General features: G+C 48.8%; 2 protein-coding genes across 5 annotated transcripts in view; one reads left to right on the forward strand and one right to left on the reverse strand.

Annotated features, from left to right (window-relative positions):
* CASKIN1 (CASK interacting protein 1) overlaps window positions 1–4,587 on the forward strand; it is a 149,618-nt gene extending 145,031 nt beyond the window's left edge. For both annotated transcript variants that reach the window (XM_087729230.1, XM_087729229.1), the window contains 3 exons: window positions 370–2,466; window positions 2,917–3,304; window positions 3,975–4,587. In XM_087729230.1, coding sequence (XP_087585356.1) covers window positions 370–2,466; window positions 2,917–3,304; window positions 3,975–4,071 — 2,582 coding nt within the window. In that variant the 3' untranslated portion in view covers window positions 4,072–4,587. The remainder of the gene's footprint in view (window positions 1–369; window positions 2,467–2,916; window positions 3,305–3,974) is intronic.
* Window positions 4,588–10,700: 6,113 nt separating this feature from the next.
* TRAF7 (TNF receptor associated factor 7) overlaps window positions 10,701–19,486 on the reverse strand; it is an 89,258-nt gene continuing 80,472 nt past the window's right edge. For all 3 annotated transcript variants that reach the window (XM_087729092.1, XM_087729091.1, XM_087729093.1), the window contains 8 exons: window positions 18,355–18,437; window positions 16,375–16,414; window positions 15,974–16,090; window positions 14,534–14,656; window positions 14,318–14,437; window positions 14,059–14,190; window positions 12,824–12,943; window positions 10,701–11,421 (listed from right to left, as the gene is read on the reverse strand). In XM_087729092.1, the coding sequence (XP_087585218.1) occupies window positions 11,407–11,421; window positions 12,824–12,943; window positions 14,059–14,190; window positions 14,318–14,437; window positions 14,534–14,656; window positions 15,974–16,090; window positions 16,375–16,414; window positions 18,355–18,437 (750 nt within the window). In that variant the 3' untranslated portion in view covers window positions 10,701–11,406. The remainder of the gene's footprint in view (window positions 11,422–12,823; window positions 12,944–14,058; window positions 14,191–14,317; window positions 14,438–14,533; window positions 14,657–15,973; window positions 16,091–16,374; window positions 16,415–18,354; window positions 18,438–19,486) is intronic.

Raw genomic sequence — 19,486 nt, forward strand, 5'->3', positions numbered from 1 at the left:
CAAAGGGATACCTGGCAGGTGAAATGGCTGAACCAAGTGATAGATCTCCCCCACCCCTTTCTCTTCAATCCTGTCTGATTTTTGGAGGCTGCCTCAACAGGTCCCTGCATTTTGCTTGGCCATGTTTTTTTTTTTTTTTACAGAAGTGGTTTGTCATTGCCTCCTTCCTAGAGCTGTGATAAAGTGATTGGCCCAAGGTCATCCTGCTAGCTTCGTGCCTGAGGCAGGACTAGACTCGTGCCTTAACCACTACATCAAACTGGCTCTCGCTCAGTAGACCGAGTGAGACATAATTGTACTGGTTTGGAGGTTTATTTATAAAGACTGTGCTAGAATTTTAACCAGTTTTGATCTCTCGTATCTGCTTAGGCCACCAGAAGAAGCTGATGCTGGCTGTGAAAAAGTTGGCAGAGATCCAGAAAGCGGAATATATCAAATATGAATCAGGAACGCTGAAGAAAAAGGGTCCCCCACAGTCACAGGACACGGTGGCCATAGAGTCTCCTCTGCAGGAAACATCCGAATGCCAGTCCCCCAAGATGTCCACTTTCCAGGACAGCGATCTGAGCAATGAACTGCAGGTGGCCATGACAGGCACCAGTGAAGAGGGGCCCGAGAAACAGGCCAACCATGTGACGCACTTCCGGGATGGAACTGTCTACCGGCACCCTTCCCGCCTCGTCCACGAGAACAGCCTGAGTGGGAGAGCTAAGCTGATTAGTAGCTCCCAGGAGCTGCTGGGAGATGGACCCAAATCTCCTGGCCCTGCAGCATCCAAAAGCCAGGAGCACCTAGTGGAAGAGGGGAAGGAGCCTCCGGGCACCCTGCCCAAGGAGGTGCGGAGCCTCCGCCATGGCCACAGCATCAAGAGGGCAAGCGTCCCACCAGTGCCTGGGAAACCACGGCAATCCTTCCCTCCAGCTGCAGGCCACTACACCCCTCCACAAACTCCCACCAAGCCACGCCCGTCCTCTCCTCAGGCTTTCGGGGTGCCCCATGCTACAGCCAAAGTTAAACCCACGCCACAGTTGCTGCCGCAGAGTGACCGACCCATGTCCCCTCGCTCACTGCCTCAGTCCCCAACGCACCGAGGCTTTGCCTATGTCCTGCCGCAACCTGTGGAGGGAGAGGCTCAAGCTGTGGGCCCCTTGGCTCAAGGTGTGCCAGTCCTGCCCATCTCCATCCCAGTGCTGTGCCTGCCACCACAGGCTGCAGAGAATGAGGAGGAGGCAGGTCGGCCCAAGAAGAGAGCCCACAGTCTGAATCGCTATGCAATGTCCGACAGCGAGCAGGAGCGGGACGAGCTGCTGGTGCCAGATGCCGGGCCCTATGCCACTGTGCAGCGGAGGGTTGGCCGCAGCCACTCTGTCAGGGCACAGTCGGGTGCTGACAAGAATGTGAACCGCAGTCAGTCCTTTGCTGTGCGGCCCAAGAAGAAGGGTCCTCCGCCACCACCACCCAAGCGCTCCAGCTCTGCCATCTCCAGCAGCAACATGACAGACGATTTTAGCAAAGAGGGAGAGGAGGGAGAAGAGCTGGACCAGAGACAGCCGAGTGAAGGAGGCACCGTGGAGACAGGCAGTGCTGGGAGCGTGAAGAGCATTGCTGCCATGTTAGAAATGTCATCTATCGGTGGAGGGGGACGGGCTCTTGCCCTGCAAAAGGGGGCTGACGGGTACTACTTGCAGCCTGGTGTGGTTGTACGCTCTGCCAGTCCGGAACATGCCCGTGTTGCAACTGTTCTGGCCACCGTCAAGCATAAAGAGGCCATCGGTCCAGACGGAGAGGTGGTGAACCGCCGACGCACCATCAGTGGCCCTGTGACTGGTCTTGTGGCAGCCGCTCGACGTGAACGCTCGGACAGCATCAAGCCTGACACAGTCAAAGACAGCGGCCCTGTGGAACGGCTGCGGGCAGAGCACAGTGGGAGTGCCCCACAGAACGGTTCAGGAGAAAATATCCCCTTTGCCGAGGAGGGCAGCCTGACTATCAAGCAGCGTCCCCGGCAGATGAGCCTGGCCAAGGCCGAAGGCGGGGAAGGCTTCTCCCTAGGTCATAGGCACAGCGACCTTTCCAGAGTGGAGGCCAGCGCCACTCTCAAGCGGAGGATCCGGGCAAAGCAGTGTCAACAGGACAATATCAAGTTCATCCTCACAGAATCAGATACGGTGAAGAGGCGGCCAAAGTTGAAAGACAAGGAGCAGGAGCTGGCCCAGCTCTCAGTGTATCACAATGGCATGGGCACGGTCAAGCGCCGGCCGACCTCTGAGATGAGTAGCCTGGAGGCTGTGGCCCCCCCAGAGCAGCAAGAGAGAGGGGGAGGGGCTTCGGTTCAGATCCCCCGCGAAGAAACTAAGAAGCCCATCAAGCCTCCTGTCTCTCCCAAGCCCATCTTGCCGCCCAAAACCTCAGGGCCTTCCACACCAACCACCAAAAGAGCTCCGATTCCGGGCCCTGGCAGCCCAGGTAAAACCTCTTCCTGGGGAATCCAGAGAGCATGGTTTTTAGCGGGTGGGGGCTTCACAGCTTCTTCTCTGTGCTCCAAGGGGCTGCCAAGGGGCTTCTTTATCTATGTACATATCTAGGTACTAATAGGTTGCTCACAAAGAAATGTTGGGCAGCACTTGGGAGATTGTGTGTGTATATATATAGGGGGGGGGGTACTCTGGGAATCAGGCTGGAGAGGAGTTGTGTGCCTGAAACTGCAAACTTGTGTGCTAATATTTTCTAGTTGCTGAATGGAAGGGGGATCTTTTTTGTTATCCTTTTTAATATTCATTGAATCCAGTTCTAGTAACAGCTGGACTGTCTTCCTAACGATGGAGGACATTAGAAGCAGCCCTGCCAAGTAAAATCTCCATGTTATGGCCACTTCCTCGAACAGAGGTCATGGTATGTCCTGTTTGTCTCTTGCAGAGGTGAAACGTGTCCATGGGACCCCACCACCCACATCTCCAAAGCCTACACCACCCCCAACTGCTCCAAAGCCGAAGGTCCATCCTGTCCTCCAATCAGTCAGTGCCAGCTGCACACCAGCACCTTCACCGGCCAAGCAGCTCACCCCCACCATCAAGCCTTCAAGCACACCTCCTTCCCTCTGCTCCAGCCCAGCTAAGCCTTTGTCCCCTGGAGGGCAGCCTCAACAGACAGTGCCAGTCAAGCCACCTCGCTCCTCCATGGCTGGGCCCTCAGTGGAGAGCACCGAGAGCGTGCATCAGAAACTGGAGGAGACCAGCGCTTCTCTGGCTGCTGCTCTGCAAGCGGTGGAGGAGAAGATCAAGCAAGAGGATGGACAAGCAGCAGAGTAAGGCACTCCTGAGGGTAGGAAGGGGTGGGGAAGGCCAGAGATAGTCAAGGAGCTAGAAAGCGTGCAGAAAGTCCAGCAGACCAGACAGGCTGGGTGAAACAGCCACTGCTGGCTGTGTTCTATGAGTTGTCCACTCGGGAACAAAAGTATTTAGCAAAAAGGATGAAAGAGAGCAAAACAGGAGAAAGGCAGGGTGAATTTACTGCGGTTTTATATGCTCAGATTTAAGTAACCAGAGGATAGAAGTATTAGAAAGCTGTAGTAAAGGCAAGGGTTTTGTAGAGCAGGGGTGTCAAACTCAATTTCATTGAGGGCTGCATCAGGGTTTTGTTTGATCTCGTGGGGCTGGGATGGGCATGGCCAGGGGATGTGGCAGCATGACATCACTTGTGTTGGCAGCACCTGTGATCCCAGTGCTCTGCCGTTTCTCTGTTTTCATTCAGAGGGCTGCAGGAGGCTGTTGTGGCCAAAAATGAAGCCTGGAACAGCCGTGTGTGCCCCTCCCAAGCTCCATTTTTGCTGGCAGAGGCACAGCTGGCCCCTTGCTGTTTCCAGGGTGGTCCCGTGGGCCAGATCTAAGCACCCCGCACGCTTGACCTTGAATCTGACACCTCTGTTGTAGAGGAATTGGGATCGTCTTAACCTCACTGATGTCTCTTGCCTTCAGTTCCACTGCAGAATCCAAGAGTACCGTCAGCATCCTGGACGACATCGGCAGCATGTTTGATGATCTTGCTGACCAGCTAGATGCCATGTTGGAATGAGAGCTGGAGAACAGTCCGGGCCAACCTCAGGATCTGCCATGGGCACAAGGGCACAATCACCTCCATGAAGATCTTCCCTCCTCCATTTTTTGAGGTTTGCACAAAGAAGACAAGGTTACCTCAGGATTGTGTTGAAACAAACTGAGATGCTTGAGAAAGGCTTTCCTCGGGACCTGTTTTGCAAGCGAAGAGAGGAACCACATTTGGGTTTCTTCTCCCATCCCTTCCAAACACCCGTTTGACCTTAGAGATCACAGCCTGACTGCAGTTCTCCTCCTGCAGCGGAGTCGGATGTCAGGGCGGCCTGGGATGGGCAGCGCTTCCATGGCAACGGGAGAAAGTAAGCTTCACACTTTCTTCAGCAGAGTTTTCCAGGCGAAGCTACTCCATCCACTCCAAAGTGGATTCCTTTCCCCTCTCTCCAGATTCAATCCTGAGTTGTTACTGTCCCAATACACTATCAAAGTATGTGGCACAAAATAAGTATTAGTCTTCTCCGGTTCTTCACGTTTTCCGTTTGGGGTGAAAAATCTCGTCTTAGCAATGACTATTTTGCCTTCTGTGTTGGGTGTTTCTGGACTGCACACCGCGCTTCCTTCTATGCCCAGCTCATGCGCCCATCTGCCACTGCTGGAGATGCTGGTAGAGGCAGCCATGGAAGGAAGGCTTGGGGGAACCTGTGAGTCGGGTTGGGGGTGGGGCGGGGGAACCTTCAGCAAGCTGCATGCTTCGTTTCTTTGTCCTGAAGGTGTTTGTCTTCTCCTGGTGATGATGAAGCTGTGACTGTAAGAAGTTTCGTTTTGTTAACACGTTCCCCTTTGAGATACAAGCTCTTTTTTTCTGTTGGTTTGCCTTGGAAAGCATCGTTCCTGGCAAAAGCTGTGCAAAAAGCTTTGGTATGTTTGCATGATCGATAAAAGTGTTGAAATATGAAAAGAAAATAAAAACTTGGGTGGCGGGTGGGTGGGGTAAAAGCATCCTGGCCAAAATCTCCTTGTACATAAGCCCACAGGTGGCTTCTGCGGCTGCCAAAGATGGATGGCAAATATCTCTCTCTCTCTCTCTCTCTCCCTCTCTCTCTCTCTCTCTCTCTCTCTCTCTCTCTCTCTCTCTCTCTCTCTCAACCCCTCTCTCTTGAGGCAGTTCTGAGCACAGGGACTTGCCCTGCACTTTCTATTGCTCTAAGGCACTTCTGTCCCAAAGAGTTCGCCACCGATTGAACCGTTTAGCCTTCTTAACCTGCCACAACCATTGGGAGCATGGGTTGGAGAAGACATCATTGACCAGACAGTGGACAGAGAGACAATAAACCATCTCCATGTTCTGGAAACCGAGGGCCAGGATGGTTCTGTATTCTGGGTGAGGTTTAATGGAAGAGAGGCGTTGTCTCTTGGTATTACACCTGCCGTTTCGGAAGTGCCAATTGAAGGAGGTTCAGCCGAGGTTGAATGGATTGTAACCATTGGCTAGAAATGTCTTGTGCTTCTGGCTCATGGCTGACACTTGAGCCGCAGCTCTTGCCCTGATTGATCCTGCGAGGGATCTGCCGGCAATCAGTTAGGAAAGGGCTTCTTTGAGAGGAGGAATCCTACCGAGTGTAGCACTGTTCTTTCTTTCCAGAAAGGGGCATCTCCCTTCTCCATCTTCTGGATAGGTTGGGCAGAATTGCTGCTTTTCGTGACTTCCCAGGCAGTGAAAGCACCACCACTTGGTATCATGGCCAATTCATTTTCTATCTTCATCCGCCTTGAGGCTTCATAGAATGAGGAAACATCCTAGTGACGGAAGAACAGAGCCTTCTGTCAGTTTGGAGCTGTCTGCTGTCCTCAGGTTTCCTTTGGTTTATTCCACTTGCGAATTGGAAGGGTCTTGATAAGGAAATAGGGGAGACCCTCAACTGCAAGAGGAATGCTTGCAGTTAGGGACGCACTCTGTCTGGCTCCCACTTCTGGCAGATGAGCTTCTCGGGATCTCCTGGCTTCGTCAAGTCGCATGGGAAGGCTCAGATCGCCCTCCGGCCATGTTCTCAGTGAGCTGCTCCACATCAGCTTCCCTTGGTCTTCCTTCTTGTGGAATTTATAAAATGTCCTGAAGGGTGTTTTTTTTTTGTTGCGTTGCGATGGCAAGAAACAGCATTTAACGAGGAAAGGTAAGTCATCTTACTTGAACAATTTGCTGGGCTCTCTAAACCTTGTGCCCACAGGAGCATCCTCTGTTTTTAAGGCTTTGGGGCAAGTGTCCAAGACACATTGTCCTTTGTCCAAGGTCAGTGGGAGCATTCTTAACCCTTTGACTGCTATTTCCAAATGACTCCTTTGCCTACAAAGCTCCATCAAAGGAAATTCCCCCAAGTACTCAGAAGGAATTTTGCCAGTGCCTACTTATTTTTGACTCTTAGAATGCGTTTCCTAATCTTTAGCCTAAACTGGCTTTTAAATGTTTTCAGCTGGTTGTATTTCTCTCCCTCATGCTGTTTTTGTACTTCAGAATAACTGTGGTCATATTTCATAAGTCATGCCTCTGAGACCAGAATCATCACTCGAATCATTGTCCTTTCCCATGGATGAAAGTACCGAGGTGCTAGCTAGCTTAAGGCTCTTTTCCCTGAACGTCTTATCTTCTGGGAATGGAGAATTTACGGGGCGACAATCTCCAGCTGGGAATCAATGGAGCTTCTTTGGAGGATGAGAGGGGAAATGCCACGGCCTCCTCTCTTCGCACTCCTGCCGTCTGATTTGTAGGGCATCCATTTTGATCATGGGATTGGAGCCCTCACCTTTCCCCTCTCCTTCCTCTTACCTGGTGTAGATCTCAGCACTCCCTTGCTGCTGGGTTCTCGGTTCCCTGCACATTTCACTCCGCCGTGTTTTGGTTTTGCTTTATCAAGTCACCTGGCAATAAAGGAAAACAAAAAGCAAGAGCTACCATGCTCAGTGAGAACTTGGGAGCTTTGTCTTGCAGACTCTCCTCAAACAACATGGTGTGGCTCAAACAACATGGTGTGGGTGGGGTTCTTGAGCAGGTGGCATCTCACCCTCTTATGGCTGTTTTCAGCCATGCGGAAAAATACCAGCGATAGGAACACCACTTGCGCATGGGGCTACCACAACTTCATCTTCTCTTAGAAAATCAGTTTCGTCTTCTTGACTGGCAGCCCAAGCTCCAAAATGGGACCTGTCCTTCACTTATGTGATCATTGACATGCTGGGTTCCTTCCTCTTCGTCTATTCTTCCCGTCTCTCCATCTGGCAAAAGACTCCAGAATAAAGCAGCCCAAAGCAACGGAGGCAATCTCCCTTCGGCTTGCTACACTCCCCACTCATGGATTTCAACCCATGGGCTTGGAGTAAGATCTCAGGAGAACTCTTCGTCATCTTCTGGTAGAGCTACCTTTTTTTGAGAGACGTCATGGAGCTTTTTCCACCTTAAAAGAGTAGTGTTGAGATGTGGTGCCGTTTCTTTTATTATTTCACTGGTAGAGCTCTCCTCCTGAGACAGCCGTGGAAGGAATGTTCTTATGTGTGCAGAGACTGACATAGCTTTTCCTTTGGAAGGTGATGAAAGGGATGAAGAAAAAAAAAAGCTATATAAAAAAAGTATTTATTGGAAAAATAAACTATTTAAGTGGAGTTTCCCCCAGAGATAAATAACAAAAGAAGGAAAGGAGTTTAATATATATTAAAAAAAGATTTTAAAATATTATCAATTGTATATTGAACAGTAAAATATAAGATTGAAAGAACTGGAGTTTAGCTTGACTATTAGACTTATAATAAGCTGTTTGTCTTGTGAGGTCATTTTAAAAAAGTAGCACAATGTTTAAAAAGGTAGTTTATCTTTTTCTTTTTTCAAAGCGTGCAAAACATTATGTTATATGGATTTTTTTTGCCATTTTCTTTTTACAGTTTTATTGAAAATCAAAGGATGTGCCTTGTTTTAAGAAGTTTTGTTTACTCCTACCTGAAAAGTGTGCATTCTTTTGTGTCTTTTTTAAGTTATCGGATGTACATTTATATGCGCCTGTGTATGTTTGTGAGTGTGTGTTGAAGTGCATGCGTGTGGAAATCACTAACATATGCCCAGCTCTATATTAATATACAAATGGGAGTAAAGTCCAGTTAAACTACGGCTATTAAGCCTGAAACACCCTATCTAGTTTTCTTGAGCTGCAGTTATTGAGAGCTAGAAATGCTGTGTGAATGCTGATCCTGTTACTTTTCTTGACTACGGATAGTCTTTGCTGATATCCAAAATGTGTCTGGCACAACTTTGAAATTTCTTAATTAAAAATAAAAATAAAAAGGCAACATAACAATTGTTGTTGTAAAAAGAAACAAAATGTATAAGAAACTATTCCAAGATTCTAATATATACATACTATATATATATTTATTTATCAGCACAAATAAAAACACACACATATATATATATATATATATATATATATATATATATATATATATATATATATATATATATATATATATATATATATATATATATATATAATGTTATATTTATGCTGATAAATAAATAAAGGGAGACTAGTATAGATCTATTTCAAGCTATTTAGCTCTCATCAGCTAGCCATACCCAAGTTTGGGAATCGAACCTGTGCTCTATTGCCTCCCAGGCAGGGAGTTAACCATTTGAGCTACAGAGAACGACTCCTTTATCAGCCAGCCAGGGTGGGAGGTATATACTTAAAGTCACAACCCCTGGTATGCCCAAGTATGGGAGGAAGGTCACACTTCCACTCTCTGTCATTAGGCTCGTCACAAGAGTCCATCCAGACAGAAACACAATATTTTTTACTGTTGCCTTTTTGCTACATTTGTTATATTTATGCTGATAAATAAATAAAGGGAGACTAGTATAGATCTATTTCAAGCTATTTAGCTCTCATCAGCTAGCCATACCCAAGTTTGGGAATCGAACCTGGGCATACTTGGGCATACCAGGGGTTGTGACTTTAAGTATATACCTCCCACCCTGGCTGGCTGATAAAGGAGTCGTTCTCTGTAGCTCAAATGGTTAACTCCCTGCCTGGGAGGCAATAGAGCACAGGTTCGATTCCCAAACTTGGGTATGGCTAGCTGATGAGAGCTAAATAGCTTGAAATAGATCTATACTAGTCTCCCTTTATTTATTTATCAGCATAAATATAACAAATGTAGCAAAAAGGCAACAGTAAAAAATATTGTGTTTCTGTCTGGATGGACTCTTGTGACGAGCCTAATGACAGAGAGTGGAAGTGTGACCTTCCTCCCATACTTGGGCATACCAGGGGTTGTGACTTTAAGTATATATATATATATATACATACATACACACATTATATTTTTATTATTAAGTTACGGATACTGTATTGTCCCCTTCTGTCAAAGCTATGCATTTTCTGCTTCTAACCTTCTTTTCTTGCTGCACACATTCCACCAGTATTACTCATATTAATAGCTTTGTGGTGGTGTAATTTATTTATTTATTGTTGCTGCTTCTTTTAAAAAAAAGAAGTTATCTGGCTATCAATATTTAAAGACAAAAACGGGGAAGAAGCCCCTGCTAGTCTCTAATACAGATACATGACATTCACTGTTAAAGAATACTTTTATTGTTGAGGTCAGAAAAAATAACCCACCTCGGAGGCACTGGCTTTGGGGGCGTGGGCGTGGTGGAGTCTGGCTGCTTTGGTGCTGAGGGGGTGATGGGTTGGTGCTGCAGCTCACAGTCCAGGCAAGCAGCTGTGTGGATGCATTTATGACCATCGGTGCTTAATAAAACGTCCAGATTATCTTGGCCCGCTCAACTCGTGTTTTGGCTCCAGCCGCAGGGGAGAAAACGCTTCCGTGGCGTGATGGGAAAGGGCTGCTGGGTGCCAGCTGGAGCCATTGTGAAAGCGGCACATCTTTATGTAACACAACCAGGAAGCCGGAACGTGCAACAATCTGTGAAGCCGATTCTTCTGCCTCTCCCACTTTTTTACATCGTACTGAGCAAGAATATTTGCACAGAGGGGAAAAAAACCCACTTCCAATTATTTGTGTCACTACCAATCTCCCACCGTAATTCAAGGTTTTTTTTTGGGGGGGGGGGCAATGCAACTAAGGGAGGCCTTTCCTCCCCTCCAAAGAGGCAGAGGTTGCCCTGTCATTGTCCCCTCAATTCCTACCTCTAAATATTGTCTCAGCATTTCTCAAGTTGGATGCAAAGACCATTCAGGTTTCGTGCTTCAAAGAGCAACCTTAGGAAGCAGCATTCTGGGAGATAAGAACGCCACACGTGATCCTCAGTTAGACCTGAGCAGCTGAAGAGAGAGGTCATAGGTGCCACTTTAGCTGGCCACACGTGACCCCACGTAGGCCCCTGCCAAGACAATTCAGACTTTTGGGTGCTGCAATAAGCCCCCTGTGCTACGTGCAAATAGTTTTGCAGGCAGTGGGATATTCACTGACTAACAGCAACCCAGGATGTGCTCATTACAGATTGGCCAGGGAGCATTTGAGTGGCCAAAATCCATGGAGGTCAGCCTCGATTTGTTTTGGGAGAAAGGAGCAGGATTGGGCCCTGCTCCTGAGGAGTTCTGCCCATCGTCTGAAAAGCTTCAGGTTTGTCAATGAGTCATGCTGGCCTAAAACAATGGTCCAATTTTATTGGTAAGGAAGAAATAATCCAAATCTATATCACAATTTTAAAAACAGTAGAAAATGTCCGTAAAAACACAACCGTCGGCTCTCCTGCTTTTCCCAGGGAGGCCGTGATGATGGGATGCTCTGAAGAAGGGCGGGGGTGGGGGAAGGTTTAGGATACCTGATAAGAAGGCTGGACTGGGGACATAGAAATCGTACCGGGTTTTTACATGACAGGACAATGGGTTTTATCCCCGGCTGTGGCCACAAATGAAGGAGCATAGCAAATAATTTAAATACCAGGAGGGAGCTGGCAGCTCATGCAGATTGATCCAAACCAGTTTCGTAGGAAAACCTGCTCTTGAAGACGATCCCCTGATGAGAGAGTAAAGCCTTTGTTGCCACCGCTTGCAGTTGGGCCAGTGTCCATCGACTTCCGCTCTCTCCCAGGAAGGGCCAGACCAGGAGCTGCAGCTGGAGTGGCGCATTGGGTGAGGGTGTGTGTGTGGGGGGGGGTTGTTCCTCCCTGGGAAGGCGCTGCTGCTGCTGCTGCGGAAGGGAGAGGGTGCTCTCATGTGGCCAAAAGCTCTTGCACAGCTGGCTGGGGAGTGGAAGGCCCACCGAGAAGGAACACAGCACATCTGCAGGGCGCTTGGAGTGTAGGGAGTCAGCCGGTGTGTATTTGGCAGTGGGGCATCCAAAGCAGGTCCTAGCAGGTCCAAACCTGTCAGGGAGAGAAATGTCAGCAGAGCCCAAACTCCCTCACTGAGTAGGGCAGAGCTTCTAGACCTCAGCAACTTTACATTCTGACTGAGGCTTCCCAAGAGCAGGAAGCAAACTCCTTGCCCGACAAAACCCCCTTTTATTCATTGACTGTGAATTCTGCTCATTCACATCCAGCAAAGTCTTTCAAAGGAGGATTTACAGTCACAGACCTTCTCTGGCTTGGAGAGCTGCCAGGCCGATATTTGCAAAACTTGGCAAGGAACCTCAGAGAGTCACAAACCAATTAAGTGAACTAATTGTCTCTTGCAAACTCCACTCCCCTTTCACTCCTCTTTTATTTCCTCTGGGAGGGGCAGTTCATCGTCCACCTGTATCCTTACTCCCAAGTCGACCCCTGTTCTTTAGCTGTTCCCTTTGTCTGGCAACTCTGCACAAGCGCACACTGGGAACAGGCTCCAGCTGCTCTTCTGCCTCACTGATGTATGATTCTAAGGGCAGCTGATAACTGGCATAGGGCTCTGGCCCTCTCTCTGCCTCCAACGCAGAGCCCTTGTCTGCCTTCCCCAGACTCCAGGTCTGGCCCAGGTTCCTCCCCAACCTTCTCACTGTCCAAATCTGCTGCCAGCTCTCCTGGCCGCTGGCGGGCCACAACACTTTAAGACGCCTGGACTGCATAAGCACATCATAGCCTGCAAAAGTCCACCAGAAGGCAGAGACTTGTGACTCGGTCACATTTTGTGCCAAACTAAAGCTCTTCCTAAAGAGGTGATGAGCCCACTCCACTGCTTCCTCCTCCTCCTCTCCTCCATGTCTCCTTGTGCATCTAACTAGGGCTGCTGAGGTAGAAAGAAAACAAGCTCTTCCTGGTCTGATGCTTCCAGGAAACTAGTGACTGGGCTGGTGTTGGGACAATCCAGCTGGACGAAATTAGGAAGCCAGCTGCGAAAGCTGCTCTGAACCAATTAGAAATTAGATTAACAGAGTTGGAAGGGATGGTTGGACTAGATGACTTCTAGGTCATCTAGTCCACCACCACCACCCCCGCCTAAGCAGGAAACTCTACACCATTTCTGACAGATGGCAGTCCAGTCTCTTCTTGAAAGCTTCCAGCTATGAAGCTCCCACAACTTCTGAAGGTAACTTATGTTCCATGGGTTGATTGTTCTCACTGTCAGAAAATTTCTCCTTATTTCCAGGTTGAATCTCTCCTTGGTTAGTTTCCATCCATTGTTCCTTCTCTGGCCTTCAGGTGCTTTGGAAAATAGTTTGACCCCATTCCTCCTCTCTGTGGCAGCCTCTCAAATATTGGAAGGTTGCTATCCTGTCTCCCCTGGTCCTTCTCTTCACTAGAAAGGGGTCTCTTCCTCTTGCTGAGAGCTCTCCCCTCCCCCAGGAAATACCTTGACGGTGCTGTCGACAGCCCCGGAGAACAAGCGGCCCCTTGAGACGGCCAGCGCTGTGACGCTGCCCTGGTGACGCAGGAGTGTTTGGGTGCAGATCATGTTGTCCATACTCCATACCTGGAGGCAGAGAACCAGCCAAGATAGTGAAGGGGGTGGATCACCATAGCTGATGGTATGTGGCCTGGATTTAGGCAGATAATGGTGTTGAGCCCTGGATCCCATTTTCTGCCTAACTCCACGCCATGCACAAACTTTGCGCCTCCACGTTTCATGTGGGGCTAGGATGTGCATCAAATACAGCTGAAGGACCTCCAAAACTCAGCCCCCCCTTCAATTGGGGTATTTGGGCAAAAGCTGCTAACGTTCTGCAACTGCATCAGGCACTGCAGACCCATTTGGAAGGTTAAGAGTGCAATACTAGGTAGCAGTAGCCGTTCTCTATCAGAGCGCAAAGAGAAAATATCTGCTGTGAACTCTGGGTGGAGTCAGGAAGGGCATCCAACCAGTAAAGGCTCAGCTCCATTCTGTTGCCTCGACCCCTCCCCAAAGCGAGGGATTACAGGGGTGTAAAAAGAAAAAGTAAAAAAAAAAGGAGGAGAGACCATGGCTTTCACTGGCCTTTCCTTCTCTCAGGGTTTGGAGTAAAGAGACCCTCGGGTTGCATTTTTGTCCCTCAGAACAGTCCTCTCATGGTGGGAATGCCCTACATGATCCCCAAAACTTCTTACAAAATTGAACTTGGGAATGTGTTGCAAGGAGGAACCACTAGAATACAGGGGGTGGGGGGTGGAGAATAATCATACTGTACATACACTTACCATACAAATAATTGAAATGAAATCCATTTTAGTTCTTTTTCTGCTTGCCTGTACAGTTTTTTTTTTAATCTGTTTGGGCCTAGCCTAACTTTTAAGAAATTGGTTCCAACAGGACAGTGGCCGGAAAGAGCTCCCTCTGTTCTCCTGCAATACCATTCATTCCGAAGGTTTTGGAGATGAGCGAGGAGACACATACACAAACTCCCTCAAGGAGCAGAGGGTGCTGTAGGTAGAGCCAGGCAGCTGAAGAGACTTTGGGCTGGGATTCAGGGACCAGGAGCCCAGCTGTCTGCTTCCTAAGAGAGTTCATCCAATTCTAATAGACTGAAAGATCTGTTAGGATGTCCCCCACTTGCCAGCGCCCCTTTTTTCCCCCTTGGTCTTCCTCTTGCCCCTCACCCTGCCCGCACGTACCCGCAATGACCGATCATACGAGGCGCTGAAGACTTTGGTTTGGTCTGGCGTAGAGATGACTGCCAGAGCGTACACAGTGCCCACATGTCCCGTGAGGGTGCGAACCTGCTCTTTCGACTCAATATCCCACACCTGGTTCAAAGGGGAGCAAAGGCCGAGTGTTACCGTCCCATCGTTTCCCCCCTTTGGATTCTGAGGGCTGAAAGGGGCTGCCCAGTGGCCCCACTGCCCCCTTCCAGGAGGCTTTGGTGATCCTTACGTGAATGAGATTTTCGTAAGTGCCACAGACGATGTGATGGTTGGTGACCGCAATGGAGTAGACGCTTCCCCCAGATGTCTGCAGGACATGGACACATTCCAGGTTCCGGATGTCCCAGATCTGGAGCAGAGGAGAGAAAAGAGATGGTGGAATCTCCTTCCCAGGCTGCCAAGAGAAGCCGCGGCAGGTGGAGGAGCCTCTGAGAGCAACACCTACCTTAATGGTTTGGTAGGAGCCGCTGTACAGGTGATTCTGGGATGCCACAAGCGCCCGGACCCAGTGGTTAAGGCCTGTCAGCTCCTTCTTCAGTTTCAGCTCAGTGCCAACAATGTCCCAGACCTGATGGGCAGGACAGCCAGAATCAGGCCTTCGACAGTGATGGGAGACCGTCCAATCCAGCATCCTTCCCACTCTCTCGGACCCTTCCCACTCTCTCGGCCTTCCGAAAAGCCACTAAAACCTGGTTGTTCCGGCAGGCCTGGGGCTGTTGACCCCGTGAACGAGGTCCAGCCCCACTTAGGTTGAGTGTATGGTGTGTTGCTTTTAAATTTGCTTCCTCTTTCCCTATATTTTAACTTTTTATTTTTACTCTTGTACTTGTAAGCCTCCCGGAGTCCTACGGGATTGGGCGGCATATAAATTTATTAAATTACAAATTATTAAATTACAAATCCTGCTCAAATGCAGGACCTCCAACCACCTTCCTATGCCGGTTCCATACCAGGTGTGGGAAACTGAGGCTCAGACTCTCAAGGGTTCCCGCAGTTCTCTCAAGTGAGGGAGCCTGGAAAGATGAGCCCTGCTTGGGCAGCGGTTGGAGCCCATCTCTTTTTACACAGGTCTACATTGCTATTCCACTTTTCCATCCAGCCCTGTGAGTGAGGCTGAGTCAATCATGCGTCAAAACACTGAAGGTCTTTTCTCACAGGTGCTGGAAGAGGAGAACATTTTTTTCCTTTTAACAATCTTGTAATCCCTTGCCTAGGGGTGGAGTCAGGAGCTGAACCTTTACTTGCCGGATGCCCTTCCTGACACCTGTGTGGAGTTTGCAGCAGATATTTTCTCTTTAATCCAGTGAGAGAAATATCTGTTGCTACCTAGGATCGAACTCATAACCTCCTGATTGTGGGGCGAGAGCTCTACCTCTAGGTCACCACACCACCATCAAAAGGAACTTATTAACATAATAATTGTGCTCTTTAGATGTGCAAGAATCCCACTTTCGGTGGCCATGATGCCTGGGGAATTCTGAAGGTGGATTATTAGGCTGAGATGTTCCTTTCCTCCCAGCTCAGGGGGGAAGATCTTTATCCTTGCAACGATCCTGCAATGGGTAATCCTAGACAGGTAGGAGAAGAAACCAATGACTAGGGGAAATGGGGAAGGGTTCAACAAGCAAAGAGAACGGATAATGCAGCAGGTCTGAATGCCAGATAAAAGTAGCAGGATATGGAAGGGAAAGGGAGGAGGAAAAAGCAAGGCCAGCTCTCGGGGATCAAGGAAACCCAAAATGAACTGAGAATAATCAACAGAGAGAAGGAAGCAAATCTAAGTGGACAAACCTCTTAGGCTGGGAAAAGAAAAGATCTGGGAATGGAAGGAAAGGACCAAAAAGCTTTCGGTTTTCCCCTGCTCCTCTGCAACAGAAAACGGTACCTTAATAGCCTTCAGGGAGCCACTGAAAAGCATGTTGTGCGAGGAGACAAGAGTGCACACGGGATTGTCATGTGCACGAATGGTGTTGACCTTCTGCAAGGTCTGAATATCCCAAACCTGTCAAAAGTCAAAAAGGATAAAGACTGTAAGTGGTGTAAGTGGCTTTACTCCACATAGCACAAGAGCAGGGATGTCCGAACTTGGCAAGATCAAGAATTGCGGACTTCAATTCCCAGAATTCCCCAGCACAGCTGGCTGAGGAATTCTGGGAATTGAAAAGTTGCCATGTTTGGGGACCCCTGCACAAGAGAATGATCAGTGACTTCCTTCTCTCCCCCTCCTGGAGGAAGCCAAAGCAGGTTCCTCCTCCCCTGCCCCTCCTACCAAAATCAACCACTTACAATAATGGTGCAATCAGCTGAGCCGCTATACAGTTTGTTCCTGGCCAAAAGAAACAAAAGGAAATCAGAGAGCTAGAAGACATTTGTTGGCACATTTTTTTCCCCTCAAGACGATGGAAAAAGCATGCATAGGTAAAAACTTCCCTCGGAAAAATGCAGACTGAAACTTCTGTTGTAAAACTGAGCTACTAAAGAGTTTCCATTATTCTACAAATGGCACACATCCCAAATCCCTTGAAAAACTAGAATAACAGAGTTGGAAGGGACCTTGAGGTCATCTGGTTCAACCCCATGCTCAAACAGGAGAACCTATATCTGTGATGGCGAACCTGTCAGCCTCTGCTTCGCTTACTTACTGTCAGCTGCCTTGGAAACGGGGAGGGTGGGGGCTTGGTATTTGGGATGGGAATAAATGGTACAGGAGTGAATGGAAAAGGGAGTTTACTTCTGCGCATGGTGGTGGCCAGTGTTTGGACCTGGTCAAGGCCAACCGTCCTGCATACCAACCTGATGATGCTTTTTGGAGATGCACCCCACATGACACCTAAGGGAGTTGCAGATTGGACACTGGGGTGGAGTCGTTGGAGGGATGGGGCTGGGTTATCATTTGATATATATTTGTTCGCGCCTTCCTGGTTCAGATCTTGCTTTACGTTCGCTGCTATCTTTTCATAACCAGTAAAAGTATTTTAATTCCATGAACAATGGAGTTGGGAGTTTTCTTTCTTGGTTATTGAGGGAGGCACGCAGAGCCATTTCTCCGGGCACCCCATGTGTGCCGGATGTGGCACGCAGAGCCATTTCTCCGGGCACCCCAGTCGTTGCCCATTGCTCTTCCGGGTTCTGACGCACATGTGGAATAAGCTGGTCTTCGTGTGTGTGGAAGCGCCGGAAACCTTAAGAGCAGCTTCCTGGCACGCATGCCAGAAACCGGAAGACCACGTGACCTGAGCGCATGTGCACATCTGAAACTAGAAGCTCAGCTTCCCAGCGTGTGCATGAGCACCGGGGAACTGCTCTTCGGGTTTCTGGTGCTCTCGTGTGTGCACTCCACTTTTGGCACTTGGTGCCAAAAAGTTTCACCAACACTGCCCTATATCATTTCAGACAAGTGGCCGTCAGTCTCATCTTAACCTCCAGTGATGAAGCCCCCACCGTTTCTAAAGCCAAAGCTCTCCCACTGGTTGACTGCTCTCACAATCAGGAAATTTCTCCTTAGTTCTAAGTTGATTCTCTCCTTAGTTAGTTTCTATCCATTGTTTTTTGTCCTGCCTTTTGGTGCTTTGGAAAATAGCTTGACTCCTTCTTCTTTGCAGCAGCCCCTCAAATATTGGAAGAGTTTCTCATGTCTCCTCTGGGCCTTCTTTTTGCTACACTAGTCATACTCAATTCCTGCAGCCATTCTTCATATGTTTTAGCCTACAGTCCCCTAATCCTCTTTGTTGCTCTTTATTGCACTCTTTCCAGAGTTTTATATTGTGGCAATCAAAACTGGCTGCGGTATTCCATGTGTGGGCTTTACCAAGGCATCATGAAATGGTGCAAACCGTTCAAGTCATCTTGACTCTATTGCTCTGTTAATGCAGCCTAGGACGACCTTGGCTAAACCAAAAATATGCAAAGCCACAAAAATCCACCTGCAGGAGTTCAGTTTGAATCTAACTTTCAGAAATCAGGTTTTAATTCACATTGTCATTTGGGAAACAAGACATTTCCCCCATTATTCACACAACTTCTTTTTTAATTAGAAGCAGCTTGTTGAGTTTAAGAAAACAAAGAGCAGAACATCTAGCTACCAGTCATTGATTTTATATCAGTGTGTTTTCTCCTTGGCAGCTTGCCATGGGTGGACTTCAACTCCCAGAATTCCCCAGCCAGAATTCTGGGAGTTGAAGTCCACCTATCAGCAAACTGTCAAGGAAGGGAAACTGCTTTATACAGCAGAGTAGCAGAAGGCAATGAGGCTGGCAGCTGACTCACCCCTGGATGCAGAGTGCCAGGACAATTCCATCGTGACCTTCCAGAGTCTTTTGGCACTTGTAAGTGGTACAGGTATCCCACACCTAGCGGGAAAGAAGAGGTCACATGACTGGACTCAAGGGCCACCAGATCCAGGGCAGGAAGTCAAAGCGTGTGCCAGGGCTGGGAAGGCAGGAAGCACCCGGCCTGTCTCGTGTCCACCTGCTTTCCTCTCTTTCCACCAAAGAAAGGAAACAGGTGGGCAGGTTTGAGAGCTGGACGCAAAGAAGTGCAGCTCCCAGCAGTTCTCCTGATGGCACAGAGGCCAGGAAAGGAGGCTGGAGATGTGTCTGGGAGAGCAGCTTTCCATGTTTACCCCTTTCCCTCAAATCTGGAGGGGGCTATGGCCAAATGCCCACTTCTAGGGCCTGTTGTATCCCAGCTCCCCGAACATGACAAGCCCTCTGTTGTTAAATCAATGATTCCTTTATTAGGAATGCCAGCAGCCCTGGCAAAAAGTTTCTCTCTCACCGCAGGCTAACAAGTTGGCCGGCCAGGAGATGAATAACTGTCTGCCATATCAATTCATCTCAGCCCCCTGCCTTTTATTCCCAGAGCTAGGGTAGGGCTTCACTAGCAGCAGTGGCTCTTCCATCCCAAGGACTGGCTCATAGATTTCCTCTCCTTTGCCTTGTGTGCATCAGGCACTGAACTCAGCTGTTCCTCCTCTTCCTCATTAGCCACCTCCAGACTTGGGGGCTATTGACTCTCCAACTGAGGCCTGACTGACCGCCAAGGCTCTGCCTCTGTCTCTGTCTCTCTCTGCCAGCCCCAATCCCTCTTCCCCCTTGGAGCTCTCAGGTTGCCTTGATGCCGACCCTGACTCCCAAGCCTCCTCCTCTGATTCGGCTGCTGGAGGGGCAGGCAACCGACAGGCCACAACATGGTCTTGGTGAGGAGGAGGAGAAAGCAGTGTTCAGCCTTCTCTTCCAAAGAGGGGGTGAGAAGGCCGAAAGGGACACAGCACCTTGCCTAGCATGGTTCCTTCACAAGAGAGCCCCTTTGGGGAATTTCCAAGTCATCTCTCACTGTTGTGAATACCAGTTGCCAAAATATGAGCTTTCAGCCCTAAATTACATCAAGATACAAGGTG

The sequence above is a fragment of the Thamnophis sirtalis genome, unplaced genomic scaffold, assembly GCF_051295495.1.
Source record: "Thamnophis sirtalis isolate CommonGarterSnake01/CBP01778 unplaced genomic scaffold, rThaSir2_p1.2 scaffold_14, whole genome shotgun sequence".
Taxonomy (NCBI): Eukaryota; Metazoa; Chordata; class Lepidosauria; order Squamata; family Natricidae; genus Thamnophis; species Thamnophis sirtalis.